A 27397-nucleotide genomic window follows, 5' to 3' on the forward strand; every position below is an offset into this window, starting at 1 on the left:
ACACAGGCCCCCACCTGGCATCCCCAGGCTACAGGAAACCAGCCTCAGGCTATTTCAATTCCAGGGTCAAAATAACTATGTCCCACTTAACCTGGCTGGTGGGTTTCACCGGATTCCAAGTTCCCAATGCTCCATCAGTATTAATAATGGGCACTGAGGCCAGGGCGGTTCAGCATGGTCCGAGCAGGCCGGGGCACGTGTGCGTGTCTTACACCCAGTGTGCTTGCTGCACGAGGAGACGCCGCCAGGAGCTCCCTTCCTTGAGCTCACAGAATTCATGCTGCTCCCTGAACGCATGTATTTCCAGGTGCACAGGTGGGGAGAATCCAATTGATCCCACCAGCATCCCCCCTTCTGCAGCTTCCAGACAGCATGGGTTCTTAATCCCTTGGCTCATACATCCCTTTGAAAACTGGAACGTCGTCCTGGACTCCCCCCTCACTCCCAAGAAATACACAACACACCCTGTGAAGTGCAGTGCATTGAGGGGGAGGCCTCCCCGCTGGGACCCAGCTCCACTTCCAGCTACTCTACTCTCCGCCTGTGGGCACGTTTTCAGATGTAAATTTAGACCTTCAGGATGCATTTTCTTTTTTGTTGTTAAAAATGGCTTAAGAATGGTGTCAAACAGACTCCAAAGTAGAGAAGAGCATCAGGCCCCGCCCTCCCTGCACCCTCAAGGTTCTCAGTTATCAAGATCCCACTGTTGGCTACCCATCTTTCCTTCCTTTCTCCCGTAGTGCAGTGTTCCTGGTGTTTCCCAGGTACTTCAGCCGCGCTCCTGCATGCTGCGCCTGCTGCCTACATCCCCAGCCCTGAGCGCAGAGGCAGGGCACCACTGCAGCCCGCAGACAGCTCGAGGCCAGGGGCAGCACTAGCTGGCGTGTCTCTGCCTCCTCTCAGTCAGGGTGAATCTTGCCTTAGGCCTGGGACCCGGGGGTACTTGAAGAGTGGGGACTGTGGTCACCCTGGGGAAGAGTACCCCCACAGCCCAGGTGATGTGGAGAACAAAGGCAAAAGAAGATGCACATACAATTAAATGTCATTATAACCTGCTGCCCATTGACGAATACTCAAGGCAGGCAGAGTGTAATATTCCTCCAGGAAACTCCCAGTCTTAATGTTGATGCCTTGCTACAGGGAAAAACAACCTTAGCGTGACAATAGCCAGGCCTCCAGGAGCCTGCGAGTCCTCTTGAGCAGATCAAAGTCCTTTTGGACACCTCCCTCTTCCTTACCTCCCCCAACCTAAAAGTATACAGTCAGTCACCCCTCACAACCCTGGTGCAGCAGCTCTTTCTGTCCATGGCGTCCTGTCCCCCCAACCCCCCGGCTTTAATAAAACTACTTTTTGCACTGGAGACAACTCAAGAATTCTTTCTTGGCCATGGGCTCCAGACCCCAAGGACACTCCAAACCACATCACAGGGAATCAAAAGTGGAGAATTGTGATGCCAGTGGGAGTTTTGGAGTATTCGCCTTACCACATATCAGTGCCCAGAAAGTGACCAGGCTGCCGCCCTGTCCCAGGCCCCAGGAAGGGGAGACGTCTGCACTCCGTGGCAGTCCCCCAAGGAAGAGCCCCTCCCCGCCCCCTGTTCCCACCAGCAGCAGCAATCCCAGCACAGAGAAATGCTGAGTGCAACCCAGGGTATCCCCAGAGATGCTGAAAAGGGCATGAACAAGTGGCCCGGAGATGAGGCACAGAGCACACCGAAGAGAAGGCGCCCACGATGGGGAGGATAGATCCAAACCGCGAGTCAGAAGACTTCCAGGTACAGGAAAAAGGAAGGAAAAGCAGTCATGAGAAAGAACATTTTCCTGAGATGAAGATGAGAACCCCAATATTAAGCACGCAAGACAGTGAACAGGACCCACACCTGGGCGTAGCCCTGTCACTTTCCTGCATGCTGAGCTGAAAAGGGAAGCCGGCAAGACTCTAGGCCAGACGACTCACAAAAGGGGAAGAAGAGCCAGACTCTGACCTGCGAGCCTGGAGCAGCACGGCCCCAAGATGAGAAACAGACCCAGGGCTCCCGCTTCAGCGAAGGCATGAGTCACCAGCAAGAGGGAGAGACACTGTGTGCACGTCCCCTGTGCGCCAGACCCGCTAACAGGCAAACGACAAACTCACAGAAGGGACACCTCCAGACTGGGCAGCGGGATCGAATAGAGAGGTGGAGCCCCAGGTCACCAAACTGAGACTTAACCTAATTACATCGACGGCCTCTCCCAGAAACGGGAGCTCGGCCTCCATCAGGAGTCACCTGGTCGGCACGAGCGAGGTCATCTGTCTGGCAGACCCCGCGGTCCCCTGAAGGAGTGACCTTGGCCAACTAACTCCCGTTTTTCTGGGATAACGTCCTCGTCCCACTCCCTTCTGCCCACGAAAGCCTCTCATCAGTGCAGCTCTGAGGAGCTCCTTTCTGCCCGCTATGCGGCAGGCGGCCGGGTTCAGGGGTCACCAGAGAGAGCCAATCAGACCTTCAAAGTTACCCCGTTGGATTTTGTTGACAATCACAAAGTGTACAAATCACCATCGACAGGCAAGAACTCAGGACACACTGTTCCTAGGAACGCTTCCTGAGAAATCGATTCGAGAAGGAGCTTCAGAAACCTACGTGACCAGGGGACAGACAGCTCCCGGAGGAACAGAAACCGAAGGAGGAGAAGCCAAGAGGCTGGATCTGTAAGGGCCGTCCGTCCGTCCCTCTGATGTCACAGACACGGGGCAGCAACAAGGGGTGGGGGGAAGGGAGGAGCAGAAGGGCATGTGCAAAAATTTAAACTGTTTCCAAATGTGATCCAGGTGGTTACAGTACTTGTGCGGATATTCTGGGACTATCAGCTGCAGGTGATGAAGGTGTAAGTAGTGAGTGATTGCGGGATATTTGAATTCTATTATCTCCCTGTTCTGAAGAAGCAGGATTCTTGGTATGGAAAACGGGCGAGACAAGGTCAAAGGGGTTTAGTCCTGCGTTTGAACGGGATGTAACATATAAGCTGTAAGGTACTGCCTCTCTAAGAGATACAGTGTGTTTATTTGTAATTCCTAGCTCTGCTCCCCGAAAGGCCAATAAACAGCAGCCAGTCTGGAAGAAATGAGCATCCCTCACACCCAGATTTTGTTCTGGGGACACAGGGGGCTCTGCGAGAGATGGCTGGCTCGAGATCTGGGCTGGGACGGGCACGACGCGAGCCTGAGGTGCCTCGTCACAGCAGACTGGTCGCCGTGAAGCCAGCCGGAAGGGGCTCCTGTGGCCGAACGTGGGATGACCTGAGCTTTGACAGAGAAACCGACTGCAAAGGACTGAAACCCGACACATTCACAGTGATGTATGCATTTGTAGATCCACGAGCCGGTCACCTTTGGAGGGTGACAGGGATATACAGGACCCACAGAAGGAAAGAATCACGTATGAATTCCACCACTGGGGAGCAAAATGCCAGATGAAGGACGTTTCTGTGTGTTAGTTTTATGGCCAATAAATGAAAACAAGAAATGACAGAATGAGAGCATCACTGTTTTGTGACCCCTAAAGAATGAACGAATGAACACTGAAGCATCAGTCGTTGGCTGCTAACCCACCAAAGGAGACACAAGCCAACATGGGTCCCTGATGGAATAATTCAACACCACGTAGAGTCAGCAAAGACACCGAACCCGGGTCTGACCCAGGGCCAGGACCTAGCTGCCAAGCTGCAGGAAATACGGGAGCCAAGAACATGCTGGCTTGCACCTGAGCATGGGGCTGGGTAGCATCTGGACCGTGGGGCTTCTGCAGAGTCAAACCAGGTCTTCAGTCGATAAATTACAAAGAGGAGGAGAGGGGGAGCCTGTGGATTAAAAGAGACTCTGAAAACATATCAGATTTAAAGCAAACTGGCAGACTAACCTGATGTGCTGGGGTGCTGCACTGGGCGCTCAAACCGGGGGCAGTGGAAGACATGACTACAGGGGTCAGGGGCAGAGGCTGCCGCTGGGAGAGCGGAGGATGTGCTGGGGACGGGGAATGCAAAGGGACGCCTGGGGCACCCGGCCAAGGTCTATTTTCTGACCTGGCTGGAGGTTACCAGGGTGTCTGCTTTGTAAGAACAGAGTGTCCCCGTGAGCACAGAGCCAAGGGAGGCCTCTGTGTGCTTACCTGGGGGGTAGACCAAAGCCACATGGTCCCCGATGCTCAGTCTTGCCTTCTCCATCAGGGCGGCGGCCACCCTCTCTGCCCTTTTGTGCAGCTGGACACAGGTTGCAGTGCTGGTAACGGTGCCCTAGGAAAGTGGTCCGGGGATCAGCACGGAGCTGGGGGGTGGGGTCCACTCCTTGGGCACCTGTGTGCACACTGCGCATATCTTGTGCCCGGAACTCCTGTGGTTAGGGCCCGGGGCCAGTGCCAGTCCTAGAGACACACCTGTGGTCTTTCCTAGTCGTCTGTATCTCAGGGAGAATTCCCAAAGGCGGCTCTTTCTCCAGCAGGGAAGGGACAAGCCATGCAGTGTCCCAGAGAGCCCAGAGCGGTGGGCACGCTCTGTCCAGGATTGTCAGGGGCAGCCATTAAAGAAAACTCCGGAGGGCACCCGGATGGCTCAGTCGGTTAGCTGTCTGACTCTTGATTTCAGCACAGGTCACAATCTCCATGTCGTGAGATCGAGTCCCACATAGGGCTCCACACTTGCTTAAGGTGCTCTCTCTCCCTCTGACCCTCCCCCAACTCGCTCGTGTGAGCTCGCTTTCTCTCTCTCTTTCTAAAAACATTTTAAAAATAAATTAACTAAATTTAATTAAATTAAAAAAGAAAACTCTTTTGGCCTTTCTGATAAAATATCTTAACTATAACAACATTATAAAGAATAATATAATAAATATCCAGCGTCTCCTTACGTAAAAATATTCTGCCACATAATGTTTAAATTTGTTTTCTAAAACAAATCATCACCACTCTGCAAACCACCCTTAATTCATACTCTCCTTCCCCAGAAACAACCTTTATCCTGAATATAAATACACATAATAATGAGCGCTAAATAAACAAACACCCATAAGCTATACGGTGGGTCGTGCATGTGTAAACGCCCTCTCGCCCCCGCCGGCAGGACTGCACACTCTGCAGCCTGCCCTCCAGGAGCGCACAGGCTCGCCTCGCCTCACCGCCAAGGACATCAGGACTGCAGACAACTCCCAGCGAAGGCCTCCTCCTCTCGGCTGACCAGAGTCGGGCAGGCCTCAGAGCTCTTTTAGTCCTTCTTAAGGAAATTAAAATGCAGCTCCTTCTAAACATAATGCCCCAGAACAGACCAGCCTAATGTCAGAGCCCCTCCCTTCTCCACAACGTAGGCCAACGCGCTTGTCCGCAGAGCCGGGCACAAAGGCCCGCAGGGTGCGTGCAAGGGAGCTAGGCTTGCTTGGCCCGAGCACAGCTGAGGTGTGGAACATCAGGGCCAGGCAGAGCCTGCCAGTCCCCTTGGACAGCCACCTACACGGACACAGGCCTCCTCCAAGGTCGAAGGCCAGCATGTCCTCAGGGACCTACGGACAATTCAAAACCGAAGAAGGCTGACAGATAAAAAGAAAGGCGAAGTTTTACCAGTGACTTTGAGGCATGTCAGGAACGGATTTGGAAAAGGCCAGGCCCAGTCTTCTCCGGGCTCCTCCTGAGCTCCCTCCTGGCTTTAAAGACAGTCTGCCTCTCCACACGTGCCTGGTGGGCACCTCTGTGCGGCCCCCGCCCCAGGGCCCCTCCTCTCTGAGCTGCCACTCCACACTCACCCTCCTGCAACCCACAGGAGCCACTCAGAACCACGAACCACATCACGTGCCCACAGCTCAGTCCCACGCAGGCTTCCGGCCACACCGTCTGGTAACGGCCAGCCCCCGGCCCTGCTGCCTCGGAGCCCTCGGTACTCGGGGCCATACCCCTGCTGCTCTCATCTGCGGGTTTCCATCATGAGCTCATTTTACCTTGGCCACTTGTTAATTATTGGCTATCTCCATGCTTTAGAACTCAATCAGTGATAAAACAAATGTTTTCTGAACACCATTCTAGACCTGCGGATGCACAGTGAATGGAGAAAGTAAAGTCTCTTTTACAGACTAGTTTTCTAGCAGAGAAGACTTACTTCAAGCGTCCCAAGGGCAGGATGGTTTCTCTCTTACTTAACACCCAGAACCCAACAGGTATCAATAAATATGTTTTGAATGAAGAAACAGTGGGCAGTAATGAGCAGAAACAAGAGCTAGACCAGTGTTTTCTAAGGCCACAGTGACCTGCCCTTTACGGCGTCCAAGTGCAAATGTTCTCATGGCCTGTGTGATGATGCACTGGAGTGAGGAGGATTTTTACTGTTATTTAGCTTGTCATGGTTCTAAATTTTATCTGCTGGCCCAAAGTTGGATGTGAGGGGTATAGCACCTCCTTTCTACCCTAAGAACTCCTGGTACAGTGTAGTCTCATTGAAAGGGTAGCCAAAACCATGACAGTGAATTCCTGAATCTACATCAGGATCAGGGCAGTAGACAGCATTGAAATATTAAAGCTATACACAAAAAGTCTAAATTCCTAATTTTTACAAAATAAACATTTCCTTTTAGCTTACTTAGAAGTCTTTATGAGCGTACTGTTCTTGATTGAGAATTTTCCTGCCGGATACTAGCTGGACAGAAAGGTCACCGCCTGAACAAGGGGACTGCAGAGTTCCGCAGGCAGGAGACAGCAGGGGGGAGGCTGGGCGGGGCGGGGCTCTGGGGCAGGGACTGGGCCTCACCTTGGCGTTGAGCAGCAGGAACAGCGGGTGGTCGGGAGTGGTGTGTGCTCGCCACTGCAGCACGTCCGGCAGGAACAGGAACTGCGCAGACAGGCCCCTCAGTCCGCAGTCTCGCCGAGGGGCACCCTCCTTGCGCCCCTGGGCACCGCCGTTACCTTTCTGGCCTGGTCGCTGTCCTCCAGGTGCGCCAGCTCCCTCCCGGAGGCCTGTGCGATCCTCTTCCCCGCAACCAGGTTCCCCACGATCATGGAGGCTGGCCCCACCTCTGGAAAACGGGGATTCTGAGTGAGCAGGTGGCAGCTCGGGGACGGGACCGTCCTGTGGCTTTACGGCCAGAACACTCTCTATCTGGGGAGGCGTTTTCCTCTTCCCGAAGGTGCTGGCGCTCAGGAAACCAGCGGTAAGGGGCATGGTGAGCGACGAAGAGAATCTCTCTCACACACAAGCAACGCCAGACGGAGACACTCGCCATCCGCCGTGTACCTGGGGTACGACTGGACCTCAGCCGCAGCCACGCGCTCAATACACTGCGCTGTTTTACTGCATTTCACACATAAAACAGGAAATTGAATCTCCCTGAGTAAATGTATTTCATTTAATGATATCTCTGCGTTCAATAATCAGTGAAAGGAAAATTAGCATTTACTAAAAATTTACATAACCAAGGGAACAAAAATAACAGTCAAACCTGTCTCTAAAATTAAGTTTTCAAATGTGTGACTCAGGGGAGAGTCAGGTGTCAGCAGCTCCAGGCTGTGGCAGAGCACGGGGCCACGGGGAGCGGCATGGCCCCCAGCACCGCAGCGTGTCTTTCGATCCCCGAGCTCCACGTCCGCTCTCAGGCCTCACCTCTACTGCCAGGGAGCCAGCCTGTCGCTTTCCGAGCCTCAGAAGCCACGCTTGCATTCAGTCCCTGAGATGGGTCCCCACAGGCAGGTGAGAACCCCACACGGGTGACACGGTAAAGTTTTCTCATCTGTGGCGTGGTTCCAGGGAGGCAGGAGGCGGTAACTGCCCTGATGCAGGCCTGGCTCTTAACCCCAGCCCCACAGGTGCAGGCCCCACGAGGGCTGTACCATTTAACCACGAGTGTGGCTGCCACCAACATCGAGACTGAACAGACAGCTATTGCTACATAGGACCAACCTGGTTGTTTCTGGCGAGGTTTGGGAAGGTTGGTGACACAGGTGTGAGGGCACATCAGTACGTTACATGGGTGCAGCGTCCCCTCCAGGAAACGCTGCTTGGTTTCAGAAATGTGAATCCCTCCAAGAGGAGCCTTGGGCAAGGTGTTGGCAGGAACCAGCGCCAGACAGTACACGCCCACCTGGTGGATGCTGTCGACGGCCTGGAAGGGACAACACGAGACGGAGGGGCTGAGACCCGGCGTGTGACACAGCTGCCGGGGAGCTGACCCGAGCGGCTGGGAGCTGGGAGTGGCACCGGGTGAGATCAAGGAGACATTCTGTTCAACAAGAAAACACGGAGAGATGTGTGCACGCGTCTCATTTAACACACACGCATACCGTGTGCATGTGCACACACACAGAAACCTGAAACCGCGTATATTAAAGAAAGGAAAGTTAGATAAGCCAGTGCAGCTGCGGGGGCAGAAACTGGACTTCTGTCAATTCATCTTGCATTCAGCTTTGACTTTGGAGACATGTATATATTTTACATCCAAAAAACCTGAAATTTTAGAAAGCGTTCCCTAACAATTGAAAGCGAAATAAAAGAAATAAACTCGGCTGAACTGGACTTAGGTTGGCGGCAAAGTCCCAGAGAGAGAAGCTACTTAACGTTCCTTTAAACACGGTTAATTTGATTAGTCCGCCCCTGATGAGATATGCCCTGTGGGCAAAAGAAGTGCAAAAAAATTAGCTGCTCTCAGAAATCTCACATTTCAGAGGTAGTGTGGAGACCGTTGTTCTGAGACTATGGTGTGTAGCGTGGCTTGAGGCAGATGAGGGATTCTGGTGGGAGCAGTTGATGTCTGCAATTTTTCAGTGTGGGAGCAAGGAGATCGATGAGTTAAATAAAAACTCTGTGGTCTAGAATTTGAGCTGGAACCAACAGCATGAACTCATGATGTAGGTAGTCTTACAGACACACATCATGTCCCACTCTGTCCACTGAAGAAAGCCCAGACACAGTGAGGAAGCCAGCAACATCAGGTGCCCAGATGGTGGTCCCCAATGCCATTTCCCCTAGGAAGTAGCAGGGTCTCTAGGGTCCAGGCCATGACAGGTCTAGGATGCAAAACACACTGCCTTCCCCCAAGCATCTGAGTTTCCTCGCCTCTGCTTTGGCCTCAAAGAATTCCAAGGGTACATGAGAAGGACATAAGAGCCAACCTGAAGGGGCTCCCACTGACCACTGAAAAATAAAAAAAACTATAATAGACTGAATCACATCAAGTATGTTTGCATCCACTAGTTCTTAGTGAAACAAATAAACAAAACTCAGTGGTCACTTGAAGAGGATTCTAAGAAACCACCTCACTACTCTGAAATCAATCCTTGGTCTTGTTTTCCTGCACAGCCTGCCTCCAGGCCCCTGGGTGGCTGAGGAGGACATGGCGCTCTCCAGAGGAGAAACTCCTAAGGCTGCTCTGGTGAGCCTTGGCAAGCAGGGTAGCTCCGCTGGGAACTCCCGACAGACCAGCGACCTCAGGAGTGCTGAATGGCACAGAGGCACCAGAATCACATGCTACCTTCCAGGAGGAAGTTTTGCCAGAAAACTGAGCCTGAGTCTGATCCAACGGCAACGTCCAGGGTGACTGCAGGGGACAGACGGCTGTATTAGATAACAGCTCAGAGGCACAATCATCAGAGCTCAGGCTAAAGAAACACCCTGCACAAACCACTTATTTTTGTGCACAAACTAACCACAGGAAAACTATGACAGAGGAAGAATCTACAGATTTAAAAAGACTTAGGGACCTTGTCCCCACCAAGTACTTTTTTTTTTTTTTTAGTTCATTTTGATCCTGAATCTAACAAACAAACTAAACTAAACATTAGATAATCAGGGAAGTCTGAATAGTGACCAGATATTTAATTACAACAAGAAATTACTGTTAGGATAAAAACTCTGAACACAGCAGGTATAGAGGGAACATACCTCAATGTAAGGAAGACCATATTTGACAAACCCACAGCTAACACCATTCTCAACGGTAAAAAGCTGAGAACTTTCCCCCTAAGATCAGGAATAAGACAGGGACACCCACTCTTACCACTGCTACTCAACACTGAACTGGAAGTCTTAGCCACAGCAATAAGGCAAGAAAAAGAAATAAAGGTATCCAAACTGGAAAGGCAGAAGTAAAACCATCACTATTTACAGATGACATGATCTTATATATAGAAAACCCTTAAGACTCCACCAGAAACTCTTAGAACTGACAAATACATGCAGTAAAATCACAGGAAACATCTGTCGTGTCTCCGTACACTAGTCTAATGAATGAACCATCAGAAGGAGAAATTAAGAAAACCATTCCATTTACAATTGCACCAAAAATAATAAAATAAAATAAATTTAACCAAGGAGGTGAAAACCTATATACTAAAAACTATGACATTGATGAAAGAAATTGAAGACACAAAGAAATAGAAAGACATTCCATGCTCATGGATTGGAAGAATTAATATTATTAAAATGTCCACTCTACCCAAAGTAATCTACAGATTCAATGCAATCCCTGATTCCAATGGCATTTTTCACAGAACTAAAGCAAATTATCCTAAAATTTGTACGGAACCAAAAAAAGACCTTAAGCAGGCAAAGCAAATTTAAGGAACAACAAAGTTGGAGGAATCACACTTCATGATTTTGAATTACATTTCAAAGCTTTAGTAACCAAAATAGTATGGTATTAGCATAAACACAGACATACAGATCAACGGAATACAACAGAGAGCCCAGAAATAAACCCAAGCACATATTTTTTGATTAATTTGTGACAAAGGAGGCAAGAATATACCACAGGGAAAGGATGGTCTTCAATAAACGGTTCTGGGAAAACTGGACAGCTACATGCAAAAGAATGAAGCTGGACCACTTCTCAGAGCATCCACAAAAATAAAATCAAAATTGGTTAGAGACTTGAACATGAGACCTGAAACCATGAAACTCCTAGAAGAAAACATAGGTGTTAAGCTCCCTGACACAGGTCTTGTTGACGATTTTATGGATTGGGCACCAAAAGCAAAAGCAATGAAAGCAAACACAAGTGGGACTACATCAAACAAAAAAGCTTCTTCAGAGCAGAGGAAACCATCAACAAAATGAAAAGACAACCTACTGAGTGGGAGTAAATATTTGCAAATCACATATCTGATAAGGGGTTAATATCCAAAATATATAAAGAACTCACACAACTCAATGCCAAAAACAAGCAATCCAATTAAAAAATGGGCAGAGGATCCAAATAGGCATTTTTCCAAAGAAGGCATACAGATGTTCAACAGGTACGTGAAAAGGTGCTCAACATTGTAATCATCAGGAAAATGCAAATTTTTAAAAACGAGGGATCGCCTCACCCCTGTCAGCATGGCTAAGATCAACAGCACGAGAAACAACAGGTGTTGGCGAGGATGTGGAGAAAAAGGAACCCTCCGCACTGTCGGTGGGAGCCCAGCTGGTGCAGCCAGGGTGGAAAACAGTACGGAGGCTCCTCAAAAAATTAAAAATAGAGCTACACTACGATCCCGCAATTGTGCTACTAGGTATTTACCCAAAAAAACCAAAAGCACTAATTTGAAAAGATGAATGCACCTCTATGTTTATCGTAGCATTATTTACAATAGCCAAGCTATGGAAGCAGCCCGCGTGTCCACGGACCGACGAAGGATAAAGATGCGGTGTGTACACCACGGATTATTACACGGCCATAAAGAAGAAGGAGATCTTGCCATTTGTGACAACATGGATGGGCCTCGAGGGTATGATGCTGAGCAAGTCAGTCAGTCAGAGGAAAACACGTCCCACATGATCTCACTTACACGTGAAACCTGGAAACTGAGCGGACAGATTCGGGGAACAGACCGGTGGTTGCCAGAGTGGGGGTGGGGGCGGACGGAACGGGAGAAGGTGTCCGAGGGTACGAACCTCCAGCTACAAAACAGAGTCTGGGGTTGTAGTGCACAGCACGGCGACTAGACATAAAAATGCTGTATTGTACGTGTGGACGCTGCTGAGACCGGAGATCTGAAAAGTTCTCAATCACAAGAAAAAAATGTGTAATTATGTCTGGTGATGAATGTCTACTAGACTTATTGTGGTGATCACTTCACAGTACATGTAACATCAAATCATTACATTGTATTCCTGAAATTAGTATTCGACGTCACGTCTATCTCAGTTCTTAAAAAATAAGTAAATTATTGTTAATTCTTAGAGATGTGATAACAGTATTCCTTTTTTAAAGAAATAAACTCTTTACAGATAAAATGTGATGTCTGGCATTTGCTTCAAAACACTCCTGAGGGAGAAGCGGGGAGGCCAGGTAGGGACCCAGTCAGGACCTGGACAGGTAACTGTTGACCAGGGTGATGGGAACATGGGGTCATGATGATGCAGTCTTTGGATGTTGGTGAGGTTGGTGGGGTCTGGAGCCGATGGCCAAGAAAGAATTCTTGAGTCATCTCCAGTGCAAAAAAGGTGGTTTTATTAAAGCTGAGGAGGGGGGAGGACCCTGTGGGCAGAAAGAGCTGCTGCTCCAGGGTTGTGAGGGGTGGCTGACTATGTACCTTCAAGCTGGGTATGTGAAGACAAGGAGGTGTCCAAAAGGACTTTGATCTGCTCAAGAGGACTCGCAGGCTCCTGGAGGCCTGGCTATTGTCACGCTAACGTTGTGTTTCCCTGGAGCAAGGCATCAACATTAAGATTGGGAGTTTCCGGGAGGAATGTTAGCCCGCCTCAGGTCCTCGGTCCTCCTCAACAGATTGCAGGTTATAAGGACCTTTAATTTTATCTACGTTCCCTTTTTCCTTTGTTTCTCACATCAATTATACTCTTCTTTTTGTTGTGTTAGAAACATTCCATAGTAAAACATCACACATTTTATTAAAAATAGATGTTGTGAGATACTCGTGGGAAAACAGTGCTGGGAAGCTCAGGGTTGCCTGGCGGCCCTGACGCGGACGGCTCCCGCCTGCTTCTACCAGCTTCCTTTCTCGGTGCCCGTGCAGCTTCACACCACGCCTCACAGCCGGCCTGCAGACGGCGGGACACCGGCGGAAATCCACCCAAAGCTCTGGACACCGCTGCCCACAGCAGCTTTATTCGTAAGAGTCGGAAACTAGCAACCCAGACGTCCACCAAGACGTGAACAGACAAGAAGCCCAACTCGGCACGACGACACAGGCTCTCAAAACCACGCCGAGGGAAGGGAGCCGGACAGAGAGGCGACATTGTGCGAGTCCCTTTACCTAGAGCGTCTGTGGTGGAAAAGGAGACGCGCCACACCGCTCGTGCGTGTGGACACGCAGCCGGCCAGCGGCTCTCGGGCTGGGGGACACGGGACAACCCACTGGCGCACGTACTCTGCGTCTTAACGACCGTGGCGCACTGATTCCTTGGGTGCACTGCTGCCCGAACTCGCCGCCTGCACACCCACAGATGGGCTCGTTCTACACGTAAATCGCATCCCAGCAACTGAAACCCCTCACTGGACAGTACCTGCAAGGTTCGTGCACTTCACTGAATGTAAATTTTACTCCCTTTCCCCCCAAAATAGTGCGCTGGACTCTAGCTCAGTATTTAAAGAAACGAGTGCCGCCGTGCGGTGCCGGGGAAGGGGGTGCCACACAGCGTGCCGGAGGAGTGGGCAGAGGGACACGTGCGTGACGAGCAAGTGTGATGACGTGCCAACCACCGTGAACCTGAAGACTGGCTATTAGCAGCTCTCTGCGCCAGGCCTTCCACGTCACTCTACCTTTGACGTTTTCACAACAGAACGGCGGAAACCAGCACCAGTGCAGTGACATACATGCTCGTAGCTCCCCCAGGGCCCCTGGCCGTGGCCTGGTCCAAATCTAAGTAATGGTCTCAACTGATATCACCCTAATTGACAGGAGTTACGGGACTGCTGTTTTAGGGCACTCTAACCCTCGCATGGAATTACAGTTTCAAAATGCTGTTCCCTCATCCTTACGAGGCCCGGATTTCTTTAGCGCCACTGTGTGCAGGCAGCACAGGGTGGAGGAGGCCACGACTCTCGGTAAGTCAACTCCGTGATCACGTGTGGGGCGACGGGACACGTGGCCTGCTCGGCACTGGGCTGGAGGCGGGCAGGCAGGCAGGGCTCCGAAGGAGGGGCATGTGCACTGGGATGCGTCAGAACCACTCTCCCGGAGACAGAGGCCAGGAAGGCGGCCAGCCGCCCGGGCCCACCTGCAGCACGCGGCTCATCCACTGGAAGCTGTCCTCCTCGGAGGCGTCGGGCCGCTGCTCGGCCACAAGCACGATCCGGTCATCGTGCAGAACCGTCACGGAGAACACCGCGATCCTGGGGGAAGACGAGGACAAAAATGACCACCCCGCAGAGGACACCAAAGAGGACACGGACGCTTCCTCTCCCTTGAAATGGAGGGTCCAGACGCGCTCGTGTTGAAAGGGCGATCTAACAATGGGCTGCTTGTTGAGAACTGGAAACGTGACCAGTCCCTCGTCTCCTACAGTACAGCTAAAATAAGTGCCAATTCGCTAAAACAAAGAGGACTTCGGTGCAAAGCAAAGCAAGCAGGCACAGATCTTAAAAGAAAATTTCCCTTAATTATAATGTTAAGGCACGTGATACATTTCTTTGTGCAAAAATCTTTGTCTAGAAGTACTATCAGCTGTATTTTTTACTCTAACTGATTAAACCTCTTTCGCTAATGTGGTAACGTCCTGTGTTTTCTGTGGTGTAACGGGACTTGTTTCTCCCGTCTCGCCTTAGGAGTTCTGGCGCTTTCCCTTGCTCTGTATTTACTGCCGTTTGCCTCTTACATTTGGAGCTGGTTTTTTCCCTGTGAGACAAGAAGCTGGTCTCCCCATCAAGCCCAGCATACCTCCTGCTCCAGCCATTGTGGACATGCTTGCTTTCTCTTGTTCTCCCCTCCGGCAGGTGCGTGCATAGGTGTGCCCACGCACACACACACACACACACACACACACACACACACACACTTTACCCAGCACTAAACTTCCCTTGCGTTCATACATCTTGAATGTGTCTCTCTTAGTATCTCATCTGAAGATGTTTTCACCAGAAGGGTCTTTTTGTAACAAAACTTCTGAAACTTATGTACCCAAGAATATTTTTATTACAACTGCACAATTAAGTGACAATTGGGATGAACATAAAATCTAAGTTAAAAATTCCTTTTAATAATTTAAAAACATCATTGCACTGCCACCCTCTCGAGCTGGCCCCAGCGCTGGGGAGTCTCACGGCCTGCGCTTGATCCCGGTGTCGGGCCCTTCTCGAGTCCCGCAAACCCAGCTTCGTGCTGCTCAGATGTTGCCCTCCCCTCCAGGCTGGGCCGCCCCACTGCCGGGTCTGCTGTTTAGATGCCCTTCCTCTCTCCCCGTCTCTCTTGGTTTTTTAAAGTTTCTTATTTTTTCTTACTTTTTTGACCTCCTCTGGAGTACTTCCTTAATCTGACTTTCCAGCTCCTCACTTCCTTCTCTAGCCGTGTCTATCCTGCTATTTATTCCACCTATTGTGTTTGTGTTTAAGAACAGAGAACTCATTTCGTGTGTGTTGAAATATTCCTGGATGTGCTGCTTCTGCTAGCGTACGCACTCCACCGGCTGCGGCTCTAGTTCTTTCTATCTTTTCTTTTTGAGAGCAAGTGAGTGAGTACAGCAGGGACAGGCAGAGGGTGAGTGAGAGTCTTAAGCGGGCTCCATGCCCAGCATGGAACCGGATGCGGGGCTCAATCTCATGACGCTGAGATCGTGACCTGAGCTGGACTCTGAAATCAAGAGTCAGACACTTAACTGACTGAGCCACCCAGGCGCCCCTGTGGCTCTATTTCCAGGTGGCTGTGGTGGTGGGGACAGGCAGGCACCCCACCCAGTGGCAGAAGCAATCACCCACACCCCCAGTAATTGCTCACGGCGGCATTGCCTCGTCAGCTGCCTGCTCAGCCGTCAGCGCCCGGGGCCTCCCTAAGCCACTCAGAAGCAGGTGTCGCCACCCTGATATTATCCTCACAGACACCCGCACCAACAGTGTCCCGTTTCTGCTGTGAGGGCAGGTCATGATGTCCTGGTAGCCCCCGTTCAGGCATCCACACAGGCCCGCCCCGCTGGTTTCTCCTTGGTGGTAACCCCGTCATCCTGACCTACGAGAAGGGCCAGCAGCACCCACCATCTGGCAGAATTCCCTAATAATCTCTTTAAGGAATATTCAAAGGCAGGGTCTGCCCAGGCTCAGAGGTACCCTAGTTTGACTAATAAAAGCACCCCCTTGAGAAGAAGAAAATTTAAAACTGCAGCCAGTTGAGTAGGCCAGCTGGGAGAAAGGGCTGCTTCCTTCAGGGTGAAAAGCCCAGGAGCCGAACAGAGCCGGACCCGGCTTCCCTCTTCACGCCCAGTAAACCGCCCAGGTCACAAAGTCTTGCCTAACACATTCCGAAAACTGGAATAGATGCTCATCCCAGGAGGGGGTAGGACCCTCCGTGTGTCTCTCTAACCCTCAGTAGAAAAGAGAATTGACCTTTGGTGGTTCAGAGAAACTGGTCCTTGACGGTTTGAACCCGCATGTGTGAGGTTCTAGGGTGCTGAGCCCTGTGTGCAGTGAGGACACTAACGGGCTCCTGGCTGCAAACACCGTCCTTTTCTTCGTGAAGATTTTCTGATGAACAGGAATTTTTGGGTTTTGTGTATTCCGATCACTGGCTTTGCTTCTAGTGCAGACAGATTCTCAGACTTCAAGTAGAGAAGGGACCTAGAGCCACAGCACAGGGGCCCGCAGCGCATCACCTGCCTCTGTAGACAAACTTCATGGGCTCCACGGCCAGCGCGGTGGCCACGAGGTCGTCCGCATTGTGTCTACGAACTCCAACCACCATCAGCCCATCCAGCTTGCCCACGACAAAGACCAGGTTATCCTGGAAGCAAGGACACAGGTCAGGACTCAGGACACGCAGGCAGGCCCTGTGGGTCAGGTAGCTGAGAGCTGCTACAGTCAGCTGATGGCATACGGAAACCAAGGGGCACAGACAGGGTCCGGCATCCTGGTGGGCTGGGGTGGGGACAAGGGGACATGGGGGGAGGTGTGGGGGGAGGGGGGTGGGGGGCACAGGGTCCTGCATCCTGGTGGGCTGGGGTGGGGACAAGGGGACATCCGGGGAGGGGGCGGGGGGGGCAGCACAGGAAAGGTGAAGTTGTACAGGACTCAGGCAGAGCTCCCAAAGTCAGCAGCAGGGACCTCCTGGGCTGACAGCACTGTGTCGTGGGTGCTGTCCTGTGGACTGTGGGACGTGGAGAGCATCCCTGGCCCCTAGATCTGCACTGGATGTGGGCAGCATCCCCTCCCCTGAGGTGTGGGCCTGTCTGGAGGCCCCAGTCTTGGCAGCAGGATATACTCACAGGCCCGATGAAGCCCAGCAGCCCCGTTCTGGTGAAAGGCCTGTCAGACACGGGCACACCTCCTGCCGTGACAGGGACAGTCTGCACAGAGCAGAGAGGGGAACGGTTAAGCTGTGCTCTATGGACAGTTGACCAGTTGGCCAGGTGCAGGCCAGGGTGCAGCTCCCCAGATGAGGCTATCACCCAGGGATCCCCGGTGGAGTGGGCAGTCTGCACTCTGCACACTCGGGCATGCACTGTGCTGGCTTCCTGGGCTGACCTTGATGCCCAGCAGGGCTGGGGAGCCGGTGCGCCTTGCCTGCTGCACGCCACTGACGCTTGTGGAAACTCTCTTCAACGTAAAGGGCAGGAAAAGGTACAAACCTCAAAGACACTCTTCGTGATTCCAAGTAGTCCATAGTAGGCCGTGCCAGTGGTGCTGGAGCTGACGCAGATCTCTCCAACCTCATCCGTTTTACAGAGATAAGGGGTACCGTCTACCTTCACAACACAAACGTCAGCTAGAAAGAGAAAAAGCCCTCGAAATCATACACAAGAAACACACGTAAATGGGTCACATTCACAAAGATCTACTTGTAGCTGCATCTGCAGATACAGAAACAAAACATCACACACGCAGCGTGCTCTCACGGCGAATCGGAGGACGTGCATACTACACGCTCTCTCCAGGCGTGGGTCTTTCTGCTTCCCACGTAGGATGTAACCAAAGCACAACGCGTCCTGCACACAGCCCAGGCCAACAGGACACTTGCTCTCTCGTGGACAGATTCTGTGCCCCCTCGTGTCACGGGAGATGCCGGCCGAGCCCTGTCCCGTGCCGTAGCCCCACGCAGCCCCGTAGCCTTGGTGTGGCCCTGTCCACAGCCCAGTCACCTCCGGTGCGGTTGTCACGAAGGTGCTCCCCACGGGACGATCCTGCCTGCTGCCCACTCTGGGCATGCCGGACCTTGCCTGTCGGGTCACTGCAGGCCACCCAGCCCTGCCACAGAGCAGGCATCCCAAACCAGCCTCCAACAGAAGAGCGAAATGCACACCGGAATGTGCAGTGACCGTTAAGGGAAACGCGGTCACCCAGTGAAGAATTAAGCCTGTGGTCACCTGGGCATGGCCCTTCCTTTGACTCTTGAGTGCTCTCTAACACATTCTCATCTCCAACGAGGACAAGGAAGGGGCGCTCATTCACTTGTTTCTGTTCATTCACAAGTCAGAACACAGACTCAGCAGAGACAATGCTGGAGGGGGACGCAGGTCACAGGCAGATACTCCCACATGCTTGCATTTCTGGCAGGGACCCTGACCTAAATCACAAAAGGCCACAAACCCCTTGGGGCGAACACACTGAAAGGTTAGGTCTTTGCTGGAAACAAGACACCATCAGCCTTCAACAAGTCAGTCAGCTCGGCAATGGTCACGACTAACAAATGCGGACCTGGGGAGCATTGTGAACACAGACAGACACACACAGACACACGCATGGGGGGGCACTGTGCACACACACACACGCATGTACACACACACCCCTAAAGGAGCACTGTGCACGCACACACACACACACACACGTACACACCCCCCTAAAGAAGCACTGTGCATGCACACACACACACACGCACACACACGCATGTACACACACCCCTAAAGGAGCACTGTGCACACACACACACGCACACACACACGCATGTACACACACCCCTAAAGGAGCACTGTGCACGCACACACACACGCACACACACGCATGTACACACACACCCAAAGGAGCACTGTGCACACACACACACACACGCGCAGACACGTGCACTGTGCACGCACACACACGCATGTACACACACCCCTAAAGGAGCACTGTGTACGCACACACACGCATGTACACACACCCCTAAAGGAGCACTGTGTACGCACACACACGCATGTACACACACCCCTAAAGGGCACACACACACGCACACACACGCATGTACACACACACCCCTACACAAACACCGTGAACGCCCCCGCACACGCACACACACGCATGTACACACACCCCTAAAGGAGCACTGTGCACGCACACACACGCATGTACACACACCCCTAAAGGAGCACTGTGTACGCACACACACGCACACACACGCATGTACACACACACCCCCCAAAGGAGCACTGTGCACACTCACACGCACGCACGCACACACACATGCATGTAGGGTGGGTCACGACAGCTGCCCATAAATCTCAGAAGGGCCCGCATGGCGAGGAGGAAGCGGAGCAGCTGGGGGGTCGCCACAGTGAGGGGCAAATGCAGAGCAGCATGCACAGAGCATCCCCCGCTCTCAACTGTCACTGCGTCTCCCGGGCCAGGCTCGGGTCTCCATTTCCCTATGTGACACTCCGCAGGGGAATCACAGGCAGGCCACCCCATCGCCCTCTTCTCGTGGCACTGCCACGGGCCCGGCATTCAGGTCCAGGGCGCCCCAGGGGCAGGAAGACGCACATAGGAATTTCTTGCAACCTTCAGAGTCATGCTCCTGACCTAACACACCCTTGCTACCCCCGGCTGGTGGCAGCCGGTCATCAGGCTGTCTGCAGACCTGGCGTGCTGTGAGCTGATCAACACCTGCATGTGTGCAACGTGATGCCCGTGCCCGACATGTGGTCGGTGCGTCAGTTCCCAGACCCTGGAGAAGCACACAGACTGCTCAGAGGCCACCGACAGACCCTCGTCATTTTGCTCAACCCTAAATTTAATACAGAGGCAGGCAAAACACTGAAAAAAATCACATTATAAATTAAAATCCAATTTACATGGAAAAACACTGTTAGGAAGCTTTTTACTTGTGTGCTTGCAGAGCACTCCCACGAAGCCCGGAGCCCTCTGGACTCCTGTTACGTCAAGCAGCTGCAGGACCGGACACACTCCAGCTCGTCCCTTACCTCCCGGCAGCGCCTGGCCAACGTCCTGAACGGTAAGAACGGACAACTTTTCTTCGGTATCTACTCTGATCACACCAAAACTGAGACCGTTCATCGACAGGACAGCTTTTCTTGGTGGAGGTCCTCCCAGGTCTGGCGGCCTAGAAGACAAAGGCGGACACACTGATGAGGGGACAGAGTCCATGGGGGAGGGATCTGTGCCCAGCCTGCCTGCAGGACGATGCTGCCCAAAGCCTCTGCTCTGCACCGCGCTCCGTGAGGACACCGGCCGTGCGGCTGGCCATGGGGGACAGGCCTCCTGAAGGTGCCGCGGCATCTCACCCCGCCCGGAGGCATCCGGTGGGCCTGTGGCCACAGTCTAAGTGACACTCTGTGACTTCCCCAGGAGGTCATAACGCTGACCAAGCTTCCACCTGGCTGTGCTGGGACATTTGCTGGGAGCCCTGGGCAGCAGGACAGGCCCCGAGGAAGCCCGGGGCAGTCCCCAACGCGTCCAGTCCAGAGACCAGAGATTGCAAGCCAGAACCGGCCAGTGGAGCCCTTCCCAAACTCCTGATGCATAATGCCAGACGCCACCAAGCGTGGGAGTGAGGTGCCCCACGGCCAGAGCAAAGGAGAGGAATACTTTATGGTTTGTGAAGGATAAAGATGTTCTTTCTCTTCTTAGTTATTTAATGTTAGGGTTATTTAATACTTGCACATACAGACTATTTACAAATATACTAATGTAACACAAGACCATACCATGACTGATTTTCTAACAATTGGGTTAAGGGCAGAAAATTAAGGCAGAGACATGCTCAACTGTGAGCACACCGCCCTCTACGCCAGGAGGGCACTCAGAGGCCGCTGCGGACAAGAGCCCTAGGGCAGGTGAGAGGTGGCCCAGGAAGGAGAAGATGGCCTGGGGAGCCACATGGGTATGTTAGGCGCAGGAAGGACGAGAGCCTGCCAGCTCCGAGGACTCCCGACCCCACCGTCCAAGCTGAGATGGGGGAGCACAGAGAGAATGCAGCTGTGAGAGCTGCGGGGGGCTTCCTCCGGAGGGGGTGGGGGCTGAGTGGTGGGCTAGGGTGCTTCTCCAGGACAGCCCGCAGGCACAGTCCCCCGTCCATGCTGCCGGGCACTGGAGATGCCAGGGCCCCGTTCGGGGCAGGGAAGAGCTCCAGGCTGTGATGCTTACGAAGGCCAAGGAGGAAGAGAAGCCCTCAGAGGGAAAACGAGCCCAGAGATCACAGCTCCGGGAGCCGCTGCCCAAGTCCCCGCACGGATCCAGGCTAGCGTGAGACACGCGGCCAGCAAGGGCGAGGGGCCCGGGGCTGCTCCCTCAGCACGCGCACACGCCTGGGAAACTGCACAGAGTGGAGCACTGCTTCGTGAGCTCTCGTGCTTGCAGACCGACCACGCTCGGCAGCATCGGTAGCAGGTGTGGGAGGAAGACGGAGCAAGCAAGCGACCGCCTCACCTGCGGACGGCGACCGTCAGCGCCTCGGGAGAACTGGCGCAAGGACAGATGACCTCGGGCCTCAGCCCTCTGGACTGGAAGACGTTGAGGAACGCATCGCAGGAGGAAATGGACCCTGCGTGAGACAGAGGGAGACGCGGGGTAACCGGAGGGCTGACGGGGACGGGCCTGACCCGACACACAGGCACACGAGCTCCAGGCCGTCGTGACATCAGGACACTTGTGGGGAGGGGTGGGGCTGCCTCCACGGAACACACGACGCGTCTTGAACCCCCAGCAGGTGAGAGTTGGACGTTTCTCAGGGAAGGCCTCTGTCTCGCCCCTGTGTTGCCTCTGAGCGCTAACGCGTCGCCAGCCCTGCCCTCGCCCCGTCTCCTCACAGGTCTGCTGCGTGAGCAGCATGTATGGGGCGAACTCCCTCATCACGAGGCCCAGGTGCACGAGAGCCCCTGCTGCTGGGAGCGCCTCAGGGCTGCGGGGTCGGCCAAGTAACCGCCCACAGGGGCAGCCTTCGCGCCATCCCCGGGCTGTCCCTGCTGCTCCCCTACTCGCCCCGGCCAGTCTGAGGTGCCACGGATACGGAAGCTTAGCTCCCAGGCAGGAGAGTGCGGCCTGCTCAGGGCTGCCCCATCAGGGCCCCAGGCTGTACCACAACCTCAGGGACCCTGCCGCAGCGAGGCTCACGGAAAAGGAGGGGTGCTGCGTCCCGCTCTTGCTGGGCACTGGCAGACAGCAGAGGACACACGAGACAACCCAGTGGTTCAGCGCCACAGGGAACCGGAGGGCATGCAGCGCGGCAGGACCTGATGTCTGTGTGGGACCGGGTCTGGGGAGGGCCTCCCGGTGGGAAAGCTTAGCGGCTAAGAGGGTGGAGCCCGGTGCCAGGGGAGGAGCTGCTGGCGGCTGGCAGAGTGGAGGATCTGCGGGGACGTGATGCAAGGACCGGGCACGTGACTGGGTTCAGGCACCCAGCCCTGGGTGTCTTGGAGGCAGGATGGAGGGACCCTCCAGGGCCCAGGTAGGGGTGGAGGCAGTAGACGGCAGGGTGCCCTCCTGAGCCGTGGGGGACCCAGGGGTGCAGGGCCGTCAGGGCCCTCCTCGCAGGGGACTAGATGAAAGGCCAGCCTCTGGCCCAGGGTGCTTCAGTGCAAACACAGCGGCACATAGCTGTTAAACCAACGCGAAAGCGACCTGGTCGAGGGTTTTGTGCTGCACGGAAAGCCCCACGGAGCCTCCCCAGGGAACGCCCTGTGGCAGGCCTCAGACAGCCGCCCACGAGCAGCCACGCTCAGACCCTACGCAGAGCCCAGGGCGCACAGCGGCATTCCAGGGGAAATCCCGGCAGGAGGTCAAGCCGCATCGCTGGGGCCACAGGGGCAAGGACACCGGGACAGGCCCCCAGTCCATAACCACATTCTGGGCATCTCTTAACGTATCTTCTGTCTGCAGTGTTAAAATCGCTTTTACATTCAGTGCCCTCAAGAGCATGCACGAGAGAGGCCAGTGAGTCCCCGTCGCAGCAGCACCTTGACCCCACAGCACTCTTTCTTAGCGCGTTGCGCTCGAACCTCTTCCTCTTCCCTCCCGAGTCAGGCCTGCGGGGCGAGGCCACGGCCACGGCCTCACGCGGCTGGGCTTACTCACAGGGGTTAGCGCCGTCGGCCACAATCAGCATGCGCAGTGAGCTGAGGCTGACGTCCCTCTGACCTCGCTGAGCTAGGAGAGACCAGTGCATGTCGCGGGACTTCACCAGCGCGGCCCGGGCTGCAGAGGGGGAGCACAGAAGTGCCCTGCGTCACGGGAAAGCGGCACCCCGGCACCTCACAGACACACCCGAGTCAACATGGGTCCCCAGGAAGAGTGAGTGTGAGGACAGACCCAGGGCCCAGCCTCGGGGGTTCACCAAGGTGCCCTCCAGCCCTGCTGGAACAGAGCCTGAGGGACGAGGAAGCCCTGCGTGACCGAGGCAGGGGGCAGGGAGGGCAAGGCCTCTGGGCAGCCCCATGGCCCTTTGTCTACACTCCTTCCTTCCTTAGAATCAACAGCTCCACCACGGGCGGCTTCAAAAGCCCCAACTTCAGATTAAAACCATCTCCACTATTAAGAACTGGGAGTATTGATGTGACTCTAAAGAAAATTTCAAGAGAATAAAATTAGTAGCCTATGGTGTTTGCCGCAGAGAACTGTCACAGGGCCATCCCCCACAAGGGCCGCCCAGGCCGTGCGCACAGGCCAAGCAGTGTCCACGACCGGTCACGGAGCACGCGGGCCGTCGGGGCTCCTCTGCTCCTCCCTGCAGTTCTGCATGTCGGCTTGACTACCTTCTTCGTCACCAAGGGTTAAATCAAAGTGACTTCTCGAAACCAGGGTGAACCAGATGATGGCGCTACTTCCCGTTACCTTTGTACGAACACACTTTCTGGATCCAGGACAGAGGGTTCGCCTTCATCAGTGCGTACGGGATGCTGATGACGTGCATCCTGTTCATGACGCTCTGTGGAAGAAACGGGGTGCTCAAGGGGCAGGCCTCGTGCGGGTGCATGCAGCAGAGGGCCACACCGCGCCAGAGAGGGCAGAGACAACGTCAACGCCCTTCTCATGATGACATGTCAGTTCAGACAAGGGTTAACTACGTCACCTACAAATAGGGTTTGGTGTCATCTACTGATACGAAGCGTTAGGGCCCCTCCACTCCAACAAGTAGGTCATTTAGCGTACGACACTCACTGTTAACACTCCATGCCACAGACCAGCATCCCTTTTGAAATCCAGCACATTTGTTAATGTCTCAGCTGAAAGTGGACAAAGATGGTTAAACCACTTGCGACCCTCTTCACGAGTCACGTGCATTTTTAAAGAAACTCTGAGATGAATACGTTGATTGACATGAAGAGCTCTAGGAAACATACACAGCATTTCCAAATACCATGCACCAATTAATCAATCGTCTTGGTTATTGTACTCAAACTACCAGAACAACTCAGAAGTAGGTCATACAATTTTGGATTAAAACAGAGCTATGCTGGGACGCCTGGGCGGCTCTGTCGGTGAAGCGTCTGCCTTCGTTGCAGGTCATGATCTTGGGGTCCTGGGATCGAGCCCTGCATCGGGCTCCCTGCTCAGCGGGGAGCCTGCTTCTCCCTCTCCCTCTCCTCCTCCCCCTGTTTGTGCTCTCTCTCTCCCTCCCTCAAATAAATAAAAATCCTTAAACATCTTGAAAAAAACAAACAAACCCACAGAGCTGTGCTGACCATTAATCTGAAAACATAAGGACCAGCGTGTACTTGAGCGGCCCCTCGAGGCTCTCCCCCTGCAGTGAGGTGTGGGGTCAGGACTTGTCAGGGTACATCCAGACTCCCCCATTCTCACACGAGGCCACCACCCCGCATCTTTGGGACACGTCACGTGCTGCTTGCGCTGCTTCCCTCGCAAAGCTGCTCTCTCTGTTCTCCTCCAGTAAGGGCGGCGACCTGGGTCCAGGCCCCCCACCAAAGCCACAGCAACCCCGAGGTGCACCCCACAGGAGGTGGCAACGGTGAACACAAGTCGGCTGTGCCAGGAAACGCAACTGCTTTCTGAGTAAGAGTTCTGCACGCACGCCCTTTGTTAGCTGAAGCGCCCAAGTGATGGGCGGTACGCACACGTCCAGAACAAGAAAACCCTAGGACTTAACAGAACCAATTCTCAAAAAATTATTCAGGCCCTTGAATATATCTAAAATCACTCTCCAAATCTCCACTGAAGTCTTGAGCGACTCCTGACTTTCATTTTACTTTATTTTGCTATTTTATTTTCCTCTCACTTTTAAACACCCGTATTTTAGTTCTTTAAACTACCCCTCGATTTACTTTCTAGTTTTATTCAGTTCCGGTATTGTTATAGTAGGGAAACTACCATGTATCCATTTTTACAGTTTTTTAAAACAATAGTTCTCTAAGCTAAATATCTGATATTTCACAGTAAGTGGGGAGAGGTGCTACCCACGTCACCAACAGAAAATCTATGACTTTCGAGATTCCGTTTGTATGTCTGCATGCAGGACAGTTTAAGCCAAAACCACAGTCACAGAAAACAGTAATACAAAAGTGGGTCCATTAAGACGGTTTTCCATTTTTTTAAGTACAAAATGCACTGCCCCTCAGCTATGCCATAGATGGAACCCGACCACCGGGCCTAAGGGGTGGCATACAACTTTCATGCTCTGTAAAATCAACATACACACGCATGTACGGAAAGCAGTGGGGCTGCCTGGGAGCACAGCACCCTGAGCACTCCGGCCCCCGGCCCCACCTGGGCGAAAGGGCTGATCGACACTCAGCCACAGTCCCTAGGGGCTGCACACCCTTACCTTCTGAGTAGCCACAAGCCTGGGTCAGAGCCCGGCACTGGGCCAGCAGGGATGCGTGGGACACCGTGACCCCAACTGTGCTGCCTTCTTTGCTGGTTTTATACTGAAAGATTTCAAGAAAAAAAATCCATTATGTGATGCTTCCGGAGGTCACGGCAGACGGAACGGGAGGCTGAACGGGAGGCTGTCAGAATTTACAAAGAAGTGCCGGTCGCCCGTCCTTCACTAAGTGTCCCGACACACAGCAACACACGTTACACCATGACTCTTGGGGTGACACTGCAGAGGAAACTGGGGCACCCCTGGGGTAAGGGCCTGGGCACAGCAGTGCTGCGGGCTCCCCCATGATGGCCGACATCCCCAGGGCAGCCAGCGAGGGACAATCCAGTAGGAGTGAAACCACACCTGTGTGAGCTCCCCTACGACCCTTCTGTGTCCGGGGTGAAGTTCAAACAGGAGGGTAAGTTTAAGCCTGTAATCTAAAATAAATGGCAGCTTACACTCTTATGAGAAACAAGAGCTGAGTCTGTGGGGGCTGCTTCAACGTGCTCTGAGTTAGACGAGGCCATTACCTCGATGTAGGCGGTCCCAGTCCCTGCATCCTGGGCCTGCGGGTGCCAGTCTCGGGGGGGCTTGGTCAGATGCTTCCCATCGATCACCAGCCAGGAGAGCGGGGGCCAGCCTGCGAGGGTGGACAGGGCACCAGCCCAGAGGAGTGGTCAGCAGGCCTCAGGGCTGAGCACCCACCACACAGGCACCGGCTACTGCGAACCTGGGGAACACAAGCCTCCGTCCCGTTCACTTTGTATTAATTTGTACTTAATTCAGTAGGTGCCTCTGACCAGTGACCACCAAAATGAACAGCATAGGTACAGACTCTGAATCGGGGAGGAAGCCAGACGCACAGGCCTCTGGCAAGGACCTCACTCCTGCTGGAGACACCCCCCTGCCCTTGGGGGCCTACCTTTGAAAGTCGCCACCTCTCCAGTCTGTGCCTTGGGCAGGCCTTTCTGACAAGCGTCCGTGGTCAGGGCCAGGGCGACGCCGCAGCTGCCCAGCAGGAAGCCGACCTGCTGGCTGCCAGCATCCTGCAGAAAACACAGCCCGGCGCTCACGGGGCCGCCACAGAGGGCCCTGCACCGCTCCGGCCCACTCCCAGAAAGCTGAGTCCTTCACCTTCGTTCGCCCTCGTAAGCTTCTAAAACTGAATCCTATATGGGTATAGACTGTATGTTCATGAAAATAAAGTATAATCATTTTTAAATTTAAAAGATATATTTTCGCAATGAGATAGAAAGTTCCAGATAATGGGCTAATTTCTCAGTGTT

General features: G+C 53.4%; 1 protein-coding gene across 1 annotated transcript in view; it reads right to left on the bottom strand.

Moving 5' to 3' along the window:
* The window catches only part of DIP2A (disco interacting protein 2 homolog A), a 136513-nt gene that overhangs the window by 48730 nt on the left and 60386 nt on the right, over positions 1 to 27397 (bottom strand). The window contains 16 exon segments of the mRNA XM_040621761.1: positions 4146 to 4269; positions 6760 to 6840; positions 6915 to 7024; positions 7906 to 8107; positions 14161 to 14275; positions 16741 to 16868; positions 17350 to 17430; positions 17713 to 17849; positions 20257 to 20396; positions 21722 to 21836; positions 23366 to 23485; positions 24122 to 24215; positions 24449 to 24513; positions 26070 to 26172; positions 26642 to 26751; positions 27034 to 27157. Of these exon segments, the coding sequence (XP_040477695.1) occupies positions 4146 to 4269; positions 6760 to 6840; positions 6915 to 7024; positions 7906 to 8107; positions 14161 to 14275; positions 16741 to 16868; positions 17350 to 17430; positions 17713 to 17849; positions 20257 to 20396; positions 21722 to 21836; positions 23366 to 23485; positions 24122 to 24215; positions 24449 to 24513; positions 26070 to 26172; positions 26642 to 26751; positions 27034 to 27157 (1849 nt within the window).

Source organism: Ursus maritimus, unplaced genomic scaffold (genome assembly GCF_017311325.1).
Source record: "Ursus maritimus isolate PB19 unplaced genomic scaffold, ASM1731132v1 scaffold_4, whole genome shotgun sequence".
Taxonomy (NCBI): Eukaryota; Metazoa; Chordata; class Mammalia; order Carnivora; family Ursidae; genus Ursus; species Ursus maritimus.